We start from the raw sequence: 22,793 nt of genomic DNA on the forward strand, positions 1-22,793 counted from the left end.
GAAGGTACATTTATCAATGTCATGGCTGCAGTTGGCTTGTAGCCACACTTGGGCCCTCCACTGTTGATTAGATAATCAAAGCGGAACTGGCTCTATGCCTGGATGGGATCCTGGACCAGGTTCAACCAAAATGTCCACCTCTTTCTTGTTGTGCCAGACTCTCACACCCTCCATCTTCACATCCCCACACTACGGATATAGGTGAGAAGTTACTGGTAATATAAGACGATAGAGTTAGAGCTAATTTTGTCCAACAGCAGGATTTACAAAGTGATCTACAAGAAACAGGCACCACAACCAAGGTGACTGATGTTTGAAATGGAATGAGAGGACAGTGACCATGAGGAAAGGGGACAGGGCATCTACAGGGAGGTCATGACCATGCTGGCTCTCACCCTTCCCCTTCTCCCATTGTCCGCATACCTCTCCTAATAGATTCCCTCTTCAGCCCCTTACTTCCTCCAAACCATCACCTTCCAGTTTCTTTCTTCATCCCCCTCCCCATTACCCACCCATCTTCCCCTCACTGATCACCTGCCAGCTTGTGCTCTTACCCCTCCCCCTTCCTTTCCAGTCCTGATGGAGGCTCTCCACTCAAAATATTGATTGTTTATTCCTCTGCATAGATGCTGCCTAGCCTGTTGAGTTCCTTCAGTATTTTGTGTGAGAAGGCAGGAATATTGAAAGTCACCCACTTAATCTTGTACTTCATCTATGTTCAGCAGTTCCCAATGAAGTTGATCATGAATCTTGCTATCTGTTATACAAAGTAGAGGTAAGTACAACGGCCAGCATGGACAGAGCTAAAGGGACCACTTTTGTGCTGTGTGACTTTATGACTCCAACGTGAACAGTTGCCGTTCAGCTATGCTGACTTCCACACACAAGCCGAGTGTCTGGAATTTACTGACAGACACAGAGGAACCACCTCGGTAATCAAGTGCTGGCCATATCAAACCCATGTTTCAGGCCACACTGATTTCAATGTGGATTCAACAGCAGTAGATTGGGAGGCAAAGGGGAAATTTTCAATTAATTTTCCTTGCTTTAAGTTTGTTAATATTTTTTGAACACAGCTTCTTTTTAATAAGTTATTTCCTCCATTATTACAGTTTTCAGTTTTTAAAATGTGTCAAAGTATCAATGTCACAAAATCTGTCATCGCTGATAGAGGAAAGCTCTGAGCCAGCTGTGCCTTGCAGCAGGGTTTCCACAGAATTTTGTTCAGGGTTTTGAATCACCGTCTAATATGGAGGGGTCAGCGCACAGCACAGCATCAGAAAAAGCTGCAGAAAGTTCTCAGCTCCCTCATAGGCACTAGTCTCCCCAGCATTAAGGGTATGTCAAGAGGCAATACCTCAAAAAGGTGGCATCCATCGTGAAGGAGCATATCCCTCAACCATAACATGCCCTCTTCTCATTGCTACCATCAAAGAGGAAGTACAGGAGCCTGAAGACACACACTTGACATTTTAGCTTCTTTCCCTCTGCCAACAGATTTCTGAAAGGATAATGATTTGATGAATACTGCCTCTCTATTTTTCCTCTCTTTTTGCACTACTTATTTAATTTAATTTTTAATACATTTATTGCCATATTCAATTTTTAAAAACTTTAAACTGCAATGTGCCGTGGCCTCAAAGCAACAAATCTCACAATGTATGTCAGTGATATTCTGATATTGAGGCTCTACATCTCACCGCTCACAAGCCCACCATCATTCAGACAGGCTGCCTGACGTGACTGTGCAGAGCACTTAAGGCACTGAACCAGATAAGTGTGGGAGGGCAGGGATTGTGGATGCTGATTTTAGTTGGCAGCCTCTCACTCAACCTCAGCAAAACCAAAAAGCTGATTATCGACAGGAGGAGGATGAAGATGCAGGTCCATGAGCCAATACTCATCAGAGGAATGGAGGTGGACAGGGTCAGTAGCTTTAAATCCCTTGGTGTCACCATATCAGAGGATCTGTCCCAGGTCCAGCACTAAGAGTCATAGGTGGTGGATTTGATTTCAACATTTGAGAGAAGTTTGGATATGTATGTGGAGGGGAGAGGTATGGAGGGCTATGGTCTGGGTACAAGTTTCTGGGATTTGGCAGCACAAGTTTTATTTTATTTTAGAAATACAACATGGAATAGGCCCTTCTGGCCCTTCAAGCTGTGCCACCCAACAATCCCCGACAACACCCGGTTTAACCCCATCCTAATCTACAATGAGCAATTAACCTACCAGCTGGTTTGTCTTTGGTCTGTGGGAGGAAACTAGAGCACCTGGAGGAAATGCATGCATTTCATGGGGAGAACGTGCAATCTCCTTAGAGGAGAATGGGATTGAACTCCAAACTCCAATGCCTGAGCTATAATTACACTGTGCTAACCGTTACATCAGCAATAGCTTGGCATGGACTAGCCTGGCCTGTTTCCATGCTGAAGAGCCTGTTTCTGTGCTATAATATTCTATGACCAAGAAGACACAACAACACCCGTACTTTCATAGAAGTTAGTACTGATTCAGCACATCACCAAAATCTTTGACAAACTTCTACAGATGCACAGTGGAGAGTATCCTAACTGGCCTGGTATGGAAACACCAATGCCCAGGAACAAGAAAGGCTACAGAAACTAGTGGATACAGCTCAGTCCATCGCAGGCATAGCCCTCTCCACTACTGAAAACATCTAAAAGGACAGCTGCCTTAAGAAAGCAGCATCCATCAAAGACCTTCACCCAGGACGTGCTACCTTCTCCCTACTTCATCAAACAGGAGGTAAATAAACCCTAGGTCTCACACCACCAGATTATTAACCTATACCCATCAGGCTCCTGAACTGGTGTGGATAACATCATTCACCATTATTTTGAACTGTTTCCATAACCTACCAATTCACTTTCAAGCACTTTATAACTCATATTCTCAGATTATTTTTAATTGTACAGTTTGTCTTCTTTTACACGTTGCTTGTCAGTCTTTGTTAATGCTTAGTTTTTCATAAAATTCTATTGTATGTTTTTTCCCTGTAAATGTCTGCAAGAAAATTAATCTCAGGGTATACATGTACTTTGATAATAAACCTTGAAAGTATGGTTGATTTGGCCAGTTGATTCAGCTAACAATTCAGCTGCTATGCCTAAGTTACAAGAGCATGGGTTGAAATTTGACCTTGGCGTGCAGAGAGCGATCAACTGTGAAGGATGAAGCATGTGTGTGCACTCTATCCAATGCTTTACACCCTTTTTTGGTTTGGGAGAGAAGCACCTTCATCCTTACAGAAGAGGACACACCAGCCAAAGCTCAGACCCAGCCATTTCCAGTAACATCAAATGTTCAGTAGATAACAACTGTTATCTTGTGCTAATTATTAGCACAAGAGATTCTTCAGATGCTGGAGATCTAAAGCAACACACACAATTGCTGGAGGAACTCAACATCTACGGAAATGAATAAATAAGTCAACATTTCAGGATGAGACCCTTCATCAGAACTGAGAAGGAAGGAGGATTCTGCCATTACTCCCCTTCCTTCCCAGTCCTGATGAAGGGTGTCGGCTTGAATCGTCGACTCTATGTTCATTTCCACAGATGCTGCCTGACCTGCTGAACTCCTCCAGCATCTTGTGGTGTGGTGCCTAATAACTAGCTTGTCTGGATATACACTTTGCATGGATGCAAGTCAAACAAATTCAAGACAGACAAATTACCCAGGATAGCTCGGAGATGTCCTTCTAGGGTCTGCAGGACCACACTTTTGGTCTCGGTGACACTCTTCCCCAGGAACTGCTCACACGCTACAGCCAGCAAGTCCAGGTCAGTCATTACCTTCACCTGAACACAGGGAACAGAACGTGAGCCAACAGCACGTGACAAAGTTAAATATATATTGTTAATATTTTAAGGCCATTAACAGAAGTGTCAAAACACTTTCTGGAATTAAACTACAATTACACATCTGTAATACTTTTTTTAATAAAGATTCAAAATTGCTGAATTACACAAAAAGCAGACTAAACACTGCAAAGGAAAAGCAAAGCGCACATTTAAGAATTAAGCACACCAATGCATAAAGCAACAAAACAGTATTACATCCTGTAACTTTAACCTGGCAACTGTATATTCCATAGAGAAAGAAGAAATTTGGAGAGTTTCTATTCTGATTCTCTATGGAATGTTTAGAACACACGAGATTCAGCAGATGCTGGAAATACACAGCAACACATAAAACGGTGGAAGAGCTCAACAGGTCAGGCAGCGTCTATGGAGGGGAATAAATAGTCAACATTTTGGGCCAAGACCCTTCATCGGGCCGAAAACTCGAATGTTTATTAATTTCCATATATGCTGCCTGACCTGCTGAGCTCCTCCAGCATTTTCGAATATTCAGATAAGTCTGTCAACCTGTTGAGACTTCATGTTTAGATATTGCCAAATTAAATTGTTACAGGGCAATTTCTCATATTATTTGGAGCTTTGGTTAAAAAAAAACGTGAACCTGATTTGTCTGGATGGAGCAGTTGCACGTGCATGCATTCACACAAATCACACCAATCACATTCACAAGGCAGCAATTCAGTATGACTGCAGGGCATGCAGCTTTGACAGTCACGGTCTAACTGGCAAAATAACGGGTGGGAGAGGAGAAATAATTACACAAAGTATGGAGCCAACAAAAGGCAATGGGGAGGAGGTGGGAAAGAGGGAGAGTCGCACGTGGAAGAGGTAGGGAAGTCCAAAGAACTGGCTGTTGATTGAATTGCAAGCAAGGGGCCTGTGGAAGCACCTTGTTGGCAGAGCACTACTGTGGTAACAGAATGGAAAGACACTTAAAGTGCAAATGGTTAGGGAACTATAATGCCTCTGACTTGTCAAACAACCACCCTGAAATAGCAACTAGATACACACTGGACTCAGTTGCAAAAGGAGGTACAGACAGCTCAAGGGCAATCAGCTGATATCTCCACAACCTCCCAGCGTCAGATTATCATGATGCTAAATTAGTCAAGTTTATGTTTTGTTAGGAACGTTCTCCAGTCCGGAAGGTGGCAGAATGAATGGGAGAGAGAGAGAGAGAAAGAAAAATCCCAGTATCAAGCCAAAAATGACAGAGGCTGGATATCATCAGTAACCTGGTGACAGTCACCAATTGCTCCAAGCTTCCCTTTCAATCACTACTATCGTCTCTGGCCACAATCTGTTTCTCATCGGAAGACAACGATTTACATACAAGAGGTTTGAAACTGGCAACACACGTCCACACCACCCAATGCCGGCATTTCTCTTCTCACTTTGCCAGTTCACACTGGCCCTGTACCTCACTCACCCTTTCCAGCTAACAGGATTCCTCTCTCCTTTCTCCCTCCTCTCCATTTCCAAAGCCCTCCTTCGGGATTTACCCCGAGCTGTAACCAGTTACAGAAATCCCGGAACAATGGACTATGATGAGGATTTGGGATCAGGAAGCCCTGAGCAGCAGGATCAGGAGAATTACCAAGAGCCAGGTAGAGTGAACACCCTGACGCTCAGGGTGGTGATAGATTCAGCAGATTAAACCAAGGCGATAATCACAACCACAGCTTCAAGCAAACATTCTCAATTGAATTTTAGTTTGGAAGTGATACAAGTGGAGCCCACTCTTTGACAATTTATCTTCCATTTTTCCCTTCTTCCCCCCCCCCCCCACCTTTCCAACTAATCGTGATTCCACTACCACTGCCAGGACACTCCAAGTATTTTTAAATTGCCAACAAGTGCCAAAGGCGAACTTCTCTACTTTACTAACAAGGGGAATTCAAATGAAGGGTCTTTGTCTTGAAACATTAAGTCTGTTTCTCTTCCCACATACGCAGCCTGGCCTGCTAAGTATTTCATTTTTTTTCTCTATTTTTATATAATGGAAGAACACAATCTTTGCTTGACCCATTCAGCTTTGATTCAAAGCTCAAGACCTGCCCTTCACTATGCAGATCAGTCCAGACCCTTTGGTCCACTGCAGATCTGGCAATCACTGTAATTGTTTATTTAACTGCCATCCAAAGCCCTTACTCTAGATACTTAAATTCCTTTTCAAGTTTACAGAAAATTAAGGGCTGTTTGCAGAACTTCCAATAAAGTTAACACCTTTGAAATTATTCCTTATTTTAATGTATAATAAAATCATTACCATAATTTGGCTATCGATCATATGCACTTTGTTAAAAGTATCAAGGCCTTTTCTCCTTTATAAAGGAGATATCAATTTTCACAATAGTACTCTGAAATTTGATTAATTCAGTTCCAAAATGTTGACAGTATAAACAAATCAGTTATAGAGCACAGAAACAGGCCCTTTGGTTCATCTAGTTCGTGCCAAACTGTAATTTTGTCAGACCAATCGACATGCACCTAAACCATATCACCCCCATATCCCTCCCATCCATGCCTTATCCAAACTTCTTTTAAATATTGAAATCAAGATTGCCACCACCACTTCCACTCATTTGATATTCTTAACATCCTGGGTGAAGAAGTTCCCCCTCAGGTTCCCCTTAAATATTTCACATTTCACCCTAATCTATGACATCTAGTTCTAGTTTCACCCAACTAGAATCTCAATCTGAGCCTTGCCACTGTAGTCCAAAATGCTGGAGAGACTTAACAGAACAGAGTAGTGGGGAAGGAGAATCAGTGAATTATACAACAAGAGGCCCCTTGGCCAATATGCTGGCACGTGGGAGGCTCTCAACACACAGGTCATTGTGAAACAAGTGAAAATTCCAGACCTGGATCAATGGGAACTGCAAAGGAACAAAGAACTCCTCACAGGTTAGCTACAGAAGTAAACAAGTCTTCCATCTACACAGTGTCTTTCCTTGGAACATTCCAGAGGTGCTTTAAAGCCCCTGAGGGACTTTAAGTGTGTTACTGTTGCAATGTGGAGAAACTGCTGGGCAAGTAGAGTACAACAAGTTCTCACAAACACCAATCTGATACTGAATTAATCTGTTGGAGTAACACTGATAGAAAGAAATATTCACCGAGACGCCCAAGGTGGACGTGCTTCCTCCTCACCTTACCCCTCTTGAAAATAAATGAAATGCAATCTCTAATCCAACAACACAGAATTCTCTTAATAACAGTCCCAGAGCATTACAGCACAGAAACAGGTCCTGCATCTCAACTCGTCCATGCCAAGCGGTTATTCTGCTTACTCTTAACAACCTGCACCCGGACCATAACCTTCCATACCCCTGCCATCTATGTACCCGTCCAGATTTCTCTTAAATGTCGCAATTGAACCCACATCTACTGGCAGCTCATTCCACACTCTCACCACCTTCTGAGTGAACAGGTTCCTCCTCAGCTTCCCCTAAATATTTCACCTTTCACTCTTAACCTATGACCACTCGTTCTAATCTCACCCAACTTCAGTGGAAAAAGTCTGTTTGCATTTACCCTTTCCATACCCTTCATAATTTTGTATGCCTCTACCAAATCTCCCCTCATGCCACAGGGATTAAGGTACTAAACAATTCAACATTTTCCTATTACTGAGCTCCTTAAGTCTCAGCAACATCCTTGTACATGGCCAGAGGTCAAGAGGCCACGTTGGGCCAGAGGTCAAAAGGCCGTGGGTCAGCTGTCGCTCCCCACAGAAATACTGAGTTTGACCTGTCACTCTCCTCAATGCTGATGGAGGATGTTTACGAAATTCCAAGCCATACGCAATTATTGGTGTGAACTGCAGTTTCTATTGGTTTCCTTCTGTTCTTGTGTTTTCTTTCTTGTTGCCAATTGGTGGGTGGGCGATACGTTACTTTTTTTGGACGAGGGAGGCGTTGGGGATTTGAAGTCTGGTGTTCTTGATGGTGATTTCCCATGTGAGCGATCTGCTAGATTTTTCTGTGTGAGAGGATGGGGGGGTTAGCGATATTGTCGTTGATTTTTTTTTGCATGGGAGGGGTTTGATGTTCTAGCTGCAGTGTCCGGGTGGGTAATCTGTTAGTTTTTGTGTGAGGGAAGGGTGGGGTTGGGGTTTTCAAGTTTTCCTTTTTCATGCAGGGGGAGCAAAGGGGTTTTGATATCTTTTCTTTCAATGATTTTCATAGTTTTTCTGTATTTTCATGGCTATCTGGAGAAGACGAATCTCCAAGTTGTACGTACTTTGATAATAAAATGATCCTTTGACATCTTTCCTGTAGGTAGGTGACCAGAACGGCATAAAATATTCCAAATTAGGCCTCAGCAACATCTTAAACAACTTCAACATAACATCCCAACCCCTGTACTCAGTAGTTTGATTTATGACCAATGTGCCAAAAGCTCTTTTTATGACCCTATCTACATGTGATGCCATTTTCAAGGAGTTATGGATCTGTATTTCCAGATCTCTCTGTTCACTGTGCAAGTCCTACTCTGACAGTCCTTCCAAAGTGCAAGCCTTCACAATAGACTTGCATTTTCCCCTCAAGTATCTAACCTGGGCCCTGAAGCCTTAAACTTCCAATTCAAAGGAGAGAACACATCCAAGCAAGCAGACACTGGAAAGTTAAAGCAAACCTACCATTTGTACTTGGTCAGTTCTGGACCCCAGATGCCCTCTGCAGAGTGGGCAGAGAACAATTAAAAAACTGGACCAGCTCCAGGGAACTTCCAAGCAAATCACTTGCACTTATCTAAATGGTAGACTGATTATATAACCAGACTGGCACCCAGCAGTCTGGACCATTGTCTTAGCAACATTGACTCTACTCAGACTGAGGCAGATGGTGAATTTAGGTTCACTTAATTAAATGCATGGAATTCACAAACTAATGTCCATTGCAGGTACCATGAAGTTACAAGGCTGTAACATATATAAATAAATATCTTCTTGTCTGACATCCTTCAAAGTCAGAAACCTACAACTTACCCCAGTCTAGCTGATACATGAGCCAAGACCCACCAGTGTGTGTTTGATTTCCCACTGTGCTTCAGCTGCCAGTCAGCGCAGGACAATAAATGCTGATAATGTGCCAACAGAGCCAGGACCTCAAACAATAAGGGAAAAATCTGAAGATACGTTATAAATCCGATACAAATAACCAAAATCAAAAGATCAGCCATGGCCTTCTTATTCTGGCTCTCCCCCCCCCCCCCCCACTTCCTTTCCAGTCCTAGAACATAGAACAGTACAGGCCCTTCGGCCCACAATGTTGTGCCAACCCTCAAACCCTGCCTCCCAAATAACGCCCCCACAAATTCCTCCATATACCTGTCTGGTAGTCTCTTAAACTTCACTAGTGTATCTGCCTCCACCACTGACTCAGGCAGTGCATTCCACGCACCAACCACTCTCTGAGTGAAAAACCTTCCTCTAATATCCCCCTTGAACTTCCCTCCCCTTACCTTAAAGCCAAGACCTCTTGTACTGAGTAGTGGTGCCCTGGGGAAGAGGCGCTGGCTGTCCACTCTGTCTATTCCTCTTAATATCTTGTATACCTCTATCATGTCTCCTCTCATCCTCCTTCTCTCCAAAGAGTAAAGCCCTAGCTCCCTTAATCTCTGATCATAATCCATACTCTCTAAACCAGGCAGCATCCTGGTAAATCTCCTCGGTACCCTTTCCAATGCTTCCACATCCTTCCTATAGTGAGGTGACCAGAACTGGACACAGTACTCCAAATGTGGCCTAACTAGAGTTTTATAGGGCTGCATCATTATATCGCATCTCCTAAACTCTATCCCTCAACTTATGAAAGCTAACACCCCATAAGCTTTCTTAACTACCCTATCTACCTGTGAGGCAACTTTCAGGAATCTGTGGACATGGACCCCCAGATCCCTCTGCTCCTCCACACTACCAAGTCCTGATGAAGGCTTAGCCTGAAACATCAACTGTTTACTTCCCTCATAAACACTGCCTGACCTGTTGAGTTCCTCCAGCATTTTGTGTGTGCTGCTTAAAATCAAGGTCACATGTCAAATTCTATAAAATTGTGTGAATTCCAACAAAACACCCATTATAAGGAGAAAAATTGGGAGGACTGTTAGACCTCTCGGTGGGACACACTTTCCTTTCCCCATCCCTAAAACAAAATGCCAACCTTACTCAAAGTGTGTGAACAGTAGCCTTCCATTTTCATGGAGCTATTCTTTCTAGGAGCCCAAAACAAGTCTGGAAAGCCACTTAACAGCACCATATCAGAACTGCTCTGTCCACACAGGACCAGAGGTAGATACAGACCAGACTGTGATCAGTCAGGGCTGGAGGCTGAATTATTTGCACTCAATTTGCCTGAAACAGGATGAGGTAATATCCCCAACAGAATATAAGGATCTCTCTTTAGAACAGAGATGAGGATGAATTTCTTTAGCCAGAAGATGGTGAATCTGTGGCATAATTTTTAAAATTTATTTAGCAAAACAGCACAGAATAGGCACTTCCAGCCCTTTGAGCCATGCTGCCTTAGAAACCTCCAACATATCTGATTAACCCTAATCTAATCATAGGGCAATTTACAATGAACAATTAACCTACCTGGTACGTCTTAGCACTGTGGGAGGAAACTAGATTCCTTACAATGGTGCTGCAATTGAGCTCCAAATTCTGGAATGCCCCAAGCTGTAGAATGGTCATGCTAACTGCTACGCTACCAATAAGCATTGCCAGAGACAGCTGTGAAGGCCAGGTCACTGAGTATATTTAAAGCATAGGTTGAAAGGTTCTTGATTAATAAAGGTATCAAAAGTTATGGGGAGAAGGGAGGAGAATGGGATTGAGGAGAATAAATCAGCCATGATTAAATAATGGAGCAGGCTCAGTAGGCCAAAATGGCCTAATTCTGCTCACAATCCTAATGGTCAATTGTAAAGTAGTACTGATGAAATAGTACGGGAGGTGGCGGGCAGAAGGCCAGTTTCTCTGCTGTTCGACTCCGATCAGAACTGGACTGGCAGGTGGTGAGAAAGAGTCAGGAAAATAAAAGAGGTGAAATTAGGAAAAAATAAATAAGTGAATTACAATGAGGAGGTGGAAAACCTTTCTTGTAAGTGTCAGAGAATTGGTCTGCTTGATTTGAGTCTGTCTTGAATGGGAGTATGTGAATTCAGTCTAATGTACAGTGATTGATTGTGGATGTAAATACATTCTACTTGTGTCTCCAAAGTGAAAGGTTTAATGTATTTCAAATAAATTCTTACCTTCCAAGGACTTGCTTCTAAATCGCAGTCAGGTGCAGCCACAATCCAACCCTACACTGAGCACAGACTGCTGAAAACTTGCTCCACACTAAGATGGAGACTGACAGCATCACAAATCAATGAATCTGTTGTAAAAAAAAAAGATCACTCCCTACTTGTACATAGTTTTTTTCCTTTTGCTTATTTTTTCTTTGCACTCTTTTCTATAAGTGTATACCTAAGATAAATACTATATGGAGATTTGTGACATATATGATTATATGATATATATGTACAATGTCTGAAACACATCTTATGGAAATGTTTGTTTGATGATGAACTTCAATAAAAAATAAATTACAAAAAAAAAGTGGCTGGGTGGAGGAGTGATTGAGGAAATTAAACCAACTAAACTGATGCAAGGAGAGCCATTTCAGCAGCAAGCAGACACCTTCCCTGTCTCCAGCCTCTCACAGACACAACCAAAGACCCCACCCATCCCGCACATTCTCTTGCTTCCCCCTCCCATCGGGCAGAAGATACAAAAGCCTGAAAGCATATACCACCAAGTTCAAGGACAGATTCTATCCTGCTGTTACAACACTTGAGCAGAGTCCCTAGTATAAGATGGATTTTGGATCTCACAGTCTAACTCGTTACGGCCTTACACCTTGTACATTGCCTGCCTGCATTGTACGTTCTCTGTAACTGTTATTCTGGACTGTTACTGTTTTACCCTCAATGCAGTGCTGCAGTTAAACAGTATGACACTCCGAAGCTTAAACCTCAGTGCAGTACACCTGACAATAAGAAACTAATTTATCAATCTGCCACACTCCGTGAGGTGGAGGCAGGGAAAGAGTTGACAAATTCAGGAGTGGTGGGCTGGAGTGCAGAGAAGGAAGTGGGTGGGGCTAGATTTTGGAAGTGGTTAATTAGCTGTGAGACTTAAATCTGAAACAACTTCCACATTCAACTCCCATTGAGAAGAAGTAATAATCATGTCCAATTTTAACATGGTTCTCAGCTGGAATTTAATTAAATAACACATGGTCATCCAAGTTTAATGCTGTATCTTCCACCTTTTTATTCCACCCACATAATAATTTCCTCATGGCAGTGATTCTGTAGGTAAAGTTCTCTAAACTGTTTTAATCTTGTTCCCTTCCACTTTGCCAAACGGAGACAATCCTCGCAGAGGGAGAGGAGCTTGTGGAGTAGCCAAGTGACTGAGCTTTGTGGCTGAGTTAACTCTAAGCACTGCCGGGATTATCCGACTACAGTGGGTATGACAGGCAACTCAATCCTGCCCTGAGTTTCACTCTGTACAGCAGTGGCTGCCCACTACCAATTGAAAGTATGGGCTCCAGCTGCATTTTTAAACATGGGCAATGGTGCAGGACAAACTGAGCAACCAATTTGTCTCACCCGTCACGAGTAGGCGAGCAGGGATAAGAATGGGACTAGGTATCAGGACCACTGGGACCTTCAATGTGTTCACTATTTGTGAGCTGAAGAGGGGCTACTGGGACACCTTCTGTTAAATCATTTTTTCCTCTTCACTAAGATAATGCCATTCACTCCTCCAACATTTCAGAAGGCAAGGAACGGAATAGGTCCCACCCTTTACAAAATTATCCCATAATGCAAGTCTAGCAGGCAGATACATTGGGGACATTTAAGAACCTCTGAGACAGACACATGGGTGAAAGAAAAATGGAGGGCAAAGTGGGAGGCAAGGGTTAGATTGATCTTAGAGTAGGGTAAAGGGCCTGTGCTGCGCTGTACTGTTCTACCACTGTCTTTATGTGGAGTGAATGAGGTCGTTATAAGCAGTGATATGTTCATTCTTGGGTGAATTGAGGAAAGTATGGGGGTGATGTCAGAGGTACATTTTTTAAACACTGAGTGCTGGGTGCATGGATCACACTGCCAGGGGTGGTGGTAGAGGCAGATACATTTGAGACATTTAAGCGACTCTTAGATAGGCACGTGGATGATAGAAAGTAGAGGGAAATGTGGGAGGGAGGGGTTAGATTAATCTTAGAGGAGTGCAAAGGGCCTGCGTACTGTTCTACATGCAGCACCAACACAACTGAGTGACTGATCTGCACTCTTGCGTTTGCAGCCATGCGAGACCATCCTCATCAAGGGTCTCAGACAAACACAGGCAGCACTCTGAAGCAGGGATGTACTTCTGAAAGCTCCAAGTCAAACTTCTGGTAGGTTTGGACAATTTGATTACACTTCATATCCAACCTCTGTCCACTCCCTTGCATTAAACAGTGAGTGATTCTATGGGACTTTGCTTGACCCCTGGATGAAAGCCCATCATAGAATAACCACAAGAGATTCTGTAGGGGCTGGAAATCCAGAGTATCACATACAAAATGCTGGAGGAACTCAGCAGGTCAGGAAGCATCTACAGAAATGAATAAAACAGTGGACATTTTGGGATGGGAGCCTTCATCAGAATAATCACTACATTATCACCCAACAACATCAGGCTCCTGAACCAGCATGTATAACTTCACTCACAACAACACTGAAATGATTCTACAAATCTGTGGTGGGCAAGTTGGTGGAGAAGATCCTGAGAGGCAGGATTTATGAGCATTTGGAGAGACATAATCTGATTAGGGATGGTCAGCATGACTTTGTGCCTTACGAGCCTGACTGAATTCTTTGAGGATGTAACAAAACACATTGATGAAGGTAGAGCAGTGGATGTAGTGTATATGGATTTCAGTAAGGCATTTGATAAGGTTCCACATGTAAGGCTCCTTCAGAAAGTAAGGAGGCATGGGATCCAAGGAGACCTTGCTGTCAGGATGGAAGAGACCCAGACAGAATATGAGGGGTTGTTCATCCAACCTCAGCGTGGCTTAATTGTGCCAGTAAAGTCCTCTCCTATCAGGTTCCTTCTTCTGCCTCTGTCAATGTGTTTCTTCAGTCTTTTACCTCATCCACCCAGCTTCTCACTTCACCGTCCGTTCCCCCATACCTGGTCTCGTTATCAAGCTTATACCCCTTCCCCTCCCCCTCATCTCCTTCTTTCTAGCTTCTGCCCCTTTCCTTTCCAGTGCTGATGAAGAGTCTCAGTCCAAAACATCAACCGTTTATTTCCCTTTAATGATGCTGCCTGACTGAGTTCCTCCAGCACCACGTGTGTCCATCTCTGTCTCTGTGTGCCATTCTCACAGTTAGCCAGCTGCATTGGCAGCATAGACACACCAAGTAACTGCTGCCATGTGTGACGTCTGAAATCTGAAAAACACACCGTGCACATCTTTCATAATTTCCAGGAACTAATTAAAAAGTGAAGAAAACAAGCTCAGGTGCTAGTGTGTGAATCAGTGATCAATTATCTCTGCAGCTAACAACGCTATGCAGTTTCTTCTCCCCTGGGTGTTCTGTGCACCAGAGGTGGCTCAGTTTAAGGTGCAGGGAGGACACTCTCAGCAGCCTGGGCTTGGTAGGGCAAATTACTCAGCCTAGCTACAAACTTCCATTTTAATTTTATAGCCCACCCAATTAAAAACAATGGAGCAAGAGGCCATCTCTTTTTACATAGTTGGTTCTTTTGCATTCAGCTCTGTGACTTGTACCATTTATGGACACGTGTTTTAGTTAGAAAAATTTCTTAAGGTAGAAATACAGAGCCACGAGGTAATGTTGCAGCTCTTAAACTCTGGTTAGACCACACTTGCAAGTATTGTGTTCATTTCTGGCTGCCTCATTACAACAGTGCAACAGTTTCTTCCCCCAAGCCATCAGACTCCTCAATACCCAGAGTCTAGACTGACATCTACATAATTTATTATTATATTGAAATTTGTCTACTGTGCCTATTGTCTTGTTTATTATTAATTATTGTACTGCCCTGCACTGTTTTGTGCACTTTATGTAGTCCTGTGTGGGTCTGTAGTCTAGTGTAGTTTTGTGTTGTTTCATGTAGCACCAGGGTCCTGAAGGAATGTTGTTTCATTTTTATTGTGTACTGTACCAGCAGTTTATGGTCAAAATGACAATAAAAAGCGACTTGACTTGAGAAGAGTGTGGAAGCTTTAGAGAGGGTGCAGAGATTTACCTAGATTTTACCTGGATTAGAAAGCATGGGCGAGATAGGATTTTTCCTGAGGCAGAAATGGCTAATACAAATGGGCATAACTTTAAGGTGTTTGGAGGAAAGTATAGAGAGGATATCAAAGGTAGTTTCTATTTAAGAGAGTGGTGGGTGTGAGGAATGCACTGTCAGGGGTGGAGGTAGAGGCAGAGACATTAGGGAGATTTAAGAGACACTTAGACAGGCACATAGATGACAGAAAACTGGAGGGCTATGTGGTAGGGAAGGGTTAGATTGAGCTTGGAGTAGGTATAAGGTTGGCACAACACCTTGGGCCGAAGGGCCTGTACCTTGTTGCTCTATGTCCTTAATTGTTATCTTACTCAGAATATCAACTGCTTCTCCAGTGGTAGTTTTAAAAAAGAGGCTTTGCAATGGTCACAGAAAATCACACATCTCCTTCTTGTTACACACACTTCCTAATCCTGACAAAACTTGACAGCTAAAAAATATTTCACTTGCTGCCCATGAAATGGCTGCCAACTTTAGAAAACAATGCAGGGGACATGGAGTTATTGGAAGAGAATTATATCTGTCACTCTCCCTGGGCAACATTGGACACTGGGAACTTCAGCCCAGGAAATCTTGTTAAAACTTAAGTCCTGACAGAAAGGGATTACTAACAAGGGGACAAGTCAGTCTGAGGTCCCAAAGGTGGGAGGAAATCATTCCAAATGGAACACTCTTTTCAAAAATAAATTTACCCTTCACTGAGCATTAATGCATTATAGAAGCTGAGCTGCCTAAACTAATTAATGTTGTTGAGGGAACTAGAACCTTAATGTGCAATACTGCATCACGAGAGAAATTCTCTCACATCCCAAATTATCACTGACCAGCAATGAAGAGCTGACACTTAGTCTCTTACCACAGTGACTCTCCACTGAGCAATACATTGAACTTTCAACAGAAATATTTTGAGAGCATAGCTTGTCCCCTCTTATCTCGATCTTGCTTAACTCATGTTTCATGTGCAAGCCTTTTCAATGGATCTCAGCAGGGTTATTCTAGTCTTTATCACGGCTGAGTCCAATGCTGCCCTCACCTGGACATTGCCACATGCTCTTGCCAGCACATCTACTCTGTAGCTCTGGGACAGTGCAAATTTCTTGGTGGCTTCTCTCCTCATCCTCTAACCTACAGATTTGGAAGGCCAATAATCATTTCCTGTTAACTTAAAATATAGATTTTAAGGGAAACAAAATATTAAAATTAAACTATATATTTAAAATGAGACCACTGAAAAGCAGAACCAGGCCATTTGGCCAGTTGAGACTGATCGACATTCCATCATGGCTGATTTATTATCCCTCACAACCCCATTCTCCTGCCTTCTTCCCATTACCTTTGAAGCCCTCTCCAACATCAGTATATCCTTTCTTATATAAGGGGCCCAAAAACTGCTCTCTCTAAAAATATTCCAATGGCAACTTGACCAATGCCTTCTAAAGCCTCAGCATTAGATCTTTGCTTTTATATTCCAGCCCTCTTGGAACTAATGCTAACATTACTACTGACTCAAGCTGCAAGTTGATCTTTAGGGAATCCTGCAAGAGGGCTCTCTGTCTCTTTGCACTTTTGATTTCAGAATTCGCTCCCAGTTTAGGAAATCCTTTACATCTTTATTCCTTGAACTAGTATCATTCACTAGTCAGGACAGCAATGCTGGCACCCACTGGTCTGTACGTTCCAACACACTGAACAGTTTCTTTCAATTGAAGGGGAATTCTTGAGATCAAACTTAAAGAAATAACAAATCTGCTAGCATCCAGATTATGGCTGCTGATTCTCTGTGCAGAAATGTGGCCAAAGTCTGCACTAATGTACACTTGAGAGTTTTATATTTAAACATTCTCATGATTTAATTTACAGATGCAAGTTCAAAGATTGTACAACTCATGCTCTCAGTATTATTTACGCACATATGGGTACTTATTTGCTCTATTTGTCCTTTGCACAGTTCAGTTTTAGATTATGCATAGTTTTTCATAAATTCTATTGTATTTCTTTATTTTCCTATAAATGCCTGCAAGAAAATGAATCTCAAGATGGTATATGGTGGCAGATAAATTTACTTTGAACTTTGCATTTAAAGATTTCCTCTATCCAGACACACAATAGTCATCTTTTCTCAAAGCCTTATATCAATGGATATTAACTCCAACAAAGGGGGACAATGTAATATGCTCCTCTTCCATTATCCATGTGCACAGCCAGTTAGCCGAACAATGCACAATGAGCAGTGGGAATTCCTGTGACTGTAAACAATTTACATCACACTGGAGGTTATTTTATTGGCATAATTGTCACACAGAAATAAAGCTCGAGTAGACAAGGCAGCAAAACACAGACACGAGATTCTGGAGATGCTGGTTATCTTGAACAACACCCACTAAAATTCTGGAGGAATTCATCAAGTCAAACAGCATCTATGCAGGAAATAAACAGTCAAAACTTTGGGCCAAGCCCCTTCACTAGGCTGTGATGAAGGGACTGTATTTTTGATATATGACAATACCATAGCTAAGTTGAACAACACAATATGCCAAAAACAAGTGTGATAAATGCAATACCTTTCCTTACACCACCTCCCTCAGCTCCATTCAGGACCCTGATCAGTCCTTCCTGGTGAGGCAACACTTCACCTGTGAGTCTGTCAGGGTCACCTACTATATCTGGTGTGGTCTCCTCTTTAATCGGTGTGACCCAACCAAAAAAAATGGGGAAGCACTTTGTTTAGCAGCTTCACTCCATCCATCTGAAAAGACAGGATTTCCCATGCCCACACATTTAAATTTGACATCCCAACATGCCAGTCTATGCTACGATGAGGCCAAACTCAGGTGGGAGGAGCAACACCACATATCATGTTTGGTCTCCAACCTAGTAGCATTAATATTGATTTTTCCAACTTCTGGTCATTTCCCTCCTCTCCCCTTCTTTCTTTTCCATTCCCCATCCTGGCTCCCCTCACACCCCTTCTCCTCACCTGCCCATCAAGTCTCTCTGGTGCCTCCTCCTGTTTCTTCAGTGGTGCTCCCCTGTCAGACTCTTCCTTCAGCCTTTTACCTCTATCACTATCATCTCCCAGCTTCTGACTTCATCTCCCCTTCCCTACCTACACATCTTCTCCCTCACCTGCTTGTCCTCCTCTTCCTTTCTTACTCTGGTTTCTGCCCCTTTCTTTTCCAGTCCTGATGAAGGGTCTCAGCCAGAAACATCAACTGATGCTGCCTGATCTGCTGTGTTCCTCCAGCGTTCCGTGTGTTGGTCTGGACTTCCAGCATCTGCAGAATTTCTTGTATTTATACCAAGGATGAGAGGTAATTACTGGCCCAGAAATGGGGCAGAGCTCCTCTGATTTTCTCTGAAATAAAGTCACATCTTTGAGACAGCCAAGGTCTCACCAAATCATCAGCTCTTCTGAACAGGGAGGAAGTGACAAAGGAAGTAGGTAAACTTTGACCCAAGAGACTGCAACCCTCAGTATCATAACCCTGTGTGGATTATGGACTCAAGTCTCTCTAATGGGGCCCTAACATACAATTAAAGATTTAGAAAGCGAAAATGGTAACAATTAAGCTGTGAATGATATTCTGTATGACCCTGAACTAGTGAATCTTGTTAAAATTAAACTATGCTAATACACTGCACTATTTTAGGTATTTAGACTCCAGAAATAACCCTGCACACACAGTAAGTCCTCATTATCACTGGCTTACTATTCACAGATCCACATACTGAAGGTTAAGTCAGGATCAGGAATGTTTATGTATTTATTTTAGAGATACAGTGCAGAACAGGCCCTTCCGGCCTAACAAACCGCACCACCCAGCAGCCCACTAATTTAACCCTCGCCTAATCACAGGACAATTTACAATGACCAATTAATCCACTAACCAGTAAGTCTTTGGACTGTGGAAGGGACCTAGAGCTCCTGGAGGAAACCCATGTGGTCACAGGGAGAAAGTACAAACTCCTTACAGATGGCACTGGAACTGAACTCCAAGCTGCAAAAACGTTGTGCTGACCACTACGCTACCATGGTGCCCTGTTTGTGGAGGGGGACGGTCAGAAGTATATGTCCAGAATATCAGTAGGACAGAAACATGTGCAGGTTTATGTACAGGTTGAAACTAACACTAGGAATTGTTTTTTCAGTGGGAGGGGTGACATTGTGTGTCTCCACAGCTTTAATGCCATCGCTGATGCCTTTGGAGATTTTCTGTTATCCACCCCCCCCCCCCCAGCAAGTCTATTCCCTACAATAATAAGTGTTTAGGATCTCTGTACCAAATGCCACATGGCATCAAACTACAGATTCAAACATGGTTCCTTGCTCTAGATGGTGAGGGTCAGGAGAGGCATACAAATTCAGGAATTAACCAGGCAGCAGCAGCCCATTCTGGGTCTAGTACTGTGTAATAGATCAGGGATAAGTAATAAGTAAAGGTCTCTTTGGAAAGTATGATCAGACCTTGAGAAATTATAATTCATTTTGAACACGAGAAACTTGGATCTGAAGTTGGTGTCCTGAACTTACTTAAAGGAATTTGCAATGTAACTGGGACAGAGGTGGATAAAGTGGTCTGGGAAAACAGTCAAAGGTAAGAAGAGACGTGAGCAGATCCTGAAGAAGGTATGTAATGAAACTCAAAAGGAACAGACCAGAGTAACTAAAAGCCTCAAGAGGAAGAAATGCACTTTGTTGTTACTTAACAAAATTAAGGATGGTATTAAATCAACAAGATATAATGCTAACCCCAGTAAAGGTTAGCAATAGGTCAAAAGATGGTGAAATGTTTAGATAGTAGCAAAGTGTGATGGAAAAAATATAAAGAGGGAGAAGACAGAATGAGAGTAAATCAGCAAGTAGCAGAAAATAAGAATTTCTATCAGTATTTCAGAAAAGTAGCCAAAACAAGCGCTGGTCTCACAGAGGACAAGATTAAGGATTAATAAGGAAAAATTGTAGATTTTATTTGGATCAATTTTCATTTTTGAAGAAACTATGATAGTAAATGCTCGTTACAGCTAAAATAATCTCCATTGGAAGAGAAGATAACTTGGTAACTTATGGGTCAAATACCCTGCATCACAGGCTCTTTAAGGAAATGAGTGAAGAGACAGTGGATGCAGTGGGTGTAACCAACTAAGGGTCCCAGAGTATCAGAAAACCGCAAGTATGCTATCATTAAAGAGAGGGATGACAGAAAGCAGGGGTCTAAAGATCAGTTACATCTGCTAGCTTAATATTCACTATTGAGGGAAAGCTAGAATCTATTACTAAGATTAAAGATTAGCTTTATTGGTTACACGTACATTGAAACACTGTGAAAAGTGTCATTTTGCGTCAAATCAAATCAGCACACATTGTACTGGGCAGCCCACTGGTGTCACTGCCAACATGCCATGCTCAAAACTCACTAACCCTAACGGTACATCTTTAGAGTGTGACAGAAAGCCAGAGGAAACTCGTGCTGTCATGGGTGAGAATGTACAAACTGCTCACAGACGGTGGCAGGAATTGAACCCCAATCTTACAGCTGGCTGCTGTAAAGTGTTGTGCTAATTGCTACGCTAATATTAAAAAAATCATAAGACAATTAAGTTTAGTTAAGGGACTTCAAACCATAGTAACGAGGGGGAAGAGGAGGCCCCATGGATGCAACTGGGGAAGGGGTGGGGTGGACATAAGTGATCACTTTGTTGAGCATTTACGACAGGTCTAACAACATCAGCTAAGAAGTAGATGTACAGGAAACTGAGGAGTGTGATAGGGTTATAGTCCTAAGGATTTCAACTGGCTCCAATATTTACTGTAAAAGGCTTGGGGAAGTGGGTAAGGAAATGTTTAATATGTCTGAGAGAGCTTTTTCAGTCAGTATGTAGACTTTGTCTTATTGAATACTGGAGCAGGTTTGAGGAGCCAAAGGGCTATTCTTGCTGCTCTTCCTTACATATCAGGTCCTTTCCAGCATAGGAACTCCTGACTTAGGTACAGCCTGTAATATGAACGAACGGATAGATTTGCCATTCGATGTAGGGCTGCAGGTATCTTCTGCCAGGTGCGAACGTGGATTGTGGCGATATCTGGATGGTCGAGTTAAATGCCCTGGTCTCTCTACACGTTGCCTTTGGTTAGCCAATATTTTTATCTAAACATACTAGCATGCAGTCACAATTTTGCCAAGTGTCTTGTACAAGTTGTGAAGAGTTCTTGGGAAAGAATGTCCTCAGAGAACCTGCATGCATACCAGACAAATAAACACTCAGCTTGGGAGATTTCTCTGCAGCTTAGATTGGAAACCAGACATCGAAAGAAATAGAATCCAACCATCTTGAAATTACCATTGAAAATCTGAACATTCATTTCTCAGTATCCAGCCTTCATTTCTTTTCGAAGCTTGCCACTGCAATAAATACTCCCATATTTTGTTTGGTCATGATGCTTCATTCAAGATTTTGGTCCCCTATTTAATTCTTCAGGTGATTAATGTCTGCCTATGCAGCTTACCTGGTGTAGAAGGTTACTGTTCTATCTCTGCTTTTTCAGTCTGTCTCAAACAGTTCCTGATCTGATGAGTCTGCTGCAGGAAATTAAATCTCATTGTCGGAAGGGTTCTGTGATATAACTAACAGATTATGTTCACAGCACTGATAAAAAACAAACCTAATGCCCAGAACAAAAAAGGCAATGTTTTGCTTTTGAGATTGTGGGGTTATTTATGTGAGCAACCCTTCTCTCGATCTCTGCATTCTCACACTTAATGAAAAGCCTCAATTGACATTCAATTATTAAAATTTAAGAGTTATTATTTACAGAGCCAATTGAAGTACAAAATTCATTCTTGAAATTGACAATCAAATGGCAATATAGCTGGATATAACTGTTGGTTAAAAAACAGTCAATACATTGCCACTTTATATTCAGAAGCTGCTCTGCTGACCACAATACACTTGCTACAGTCTGACCAATGTTTTATAATTCAGAATAACCACCAGATTTTTGTAATGCCTCCATTTTCAAATCCAACGAACCTGTCTACAATTAAAAACAAAAGTCACTGGTGCTTATTAGTTATATATTCCCGCAATCTTGCACACTTGTTGCCTGAAATGTGTGGCCTGGTGAAAGCCACAGGTAGCTATGGTGCATGCAGGCACGTGTAGTACCAGAAAAAAAAAAGCTTATGCCCCAATACAAGACACTAAGACAATTTAGGATGCTTGCGACTTCCCACAATGTATGGGCTCAAACCAGGGAGAATGCCATTCATTGTAAGGTCATGCAGTTCCATTAAACCAGGTGAGGCAGAATAGAAACACATGTCAGCAACAAAGAAAATAATTAGAACCTGCAAAGTTAACCAAATGTTAGAGAAGAATGTTCCCATGGTTCCAAAGTGAACAATCAGCTCACCACCAACATTCAAAGGTGGAAAACATAAGCAAAGTTTTACGTTTTACCTCAGATGGTGCGTGAATGTTTCATCCACATATAATTTTGATGCTTTTCACAGTGGTACAATACA

At 42.3% G+C, this 22,793-nt stretch overlaps 1 protein-coding gene across 3 annotated transcripts in view; it reads right to left on the reverse strand.

Moving 5' to 3' along the window:
* The window catches only part of LOC132396144 (flotillin-2-like), a 134,948-nt gene that overhangs the window by 33,282 nt on the left and 78,873 nt on the right, over positions 1-22,793 (reverse strand). For all 3 annotated transcript variants that reach the window (XM_059973662.1, XM_059973663.1, XM_059973666.1), the window contains one exon: positions 3,701-3,824. In XM_059973662.1, the coding sequence (XP_059829645.1) occupies positions 3,701-3,824 (124 nt within the window). The remainder of the gene's footprint in view (positions 1-3,700; positions 3,825-22,793) is intronic.

Source organism: Hypanus sabinus, chromosome 6, assembly GCF_030144855.1.
Source record: "Hypanus sabinus isolate sHypSab1 chromosome 6, sHypSab1.hap1, whole genome shotgun sequence".
Lineage (NCBI taxonomy): Eukaryota > Metazoa > Chordata > Chondrichthyes > Myliobatiformes > Dasyatidae > Hypanus > Hypanus sabinus.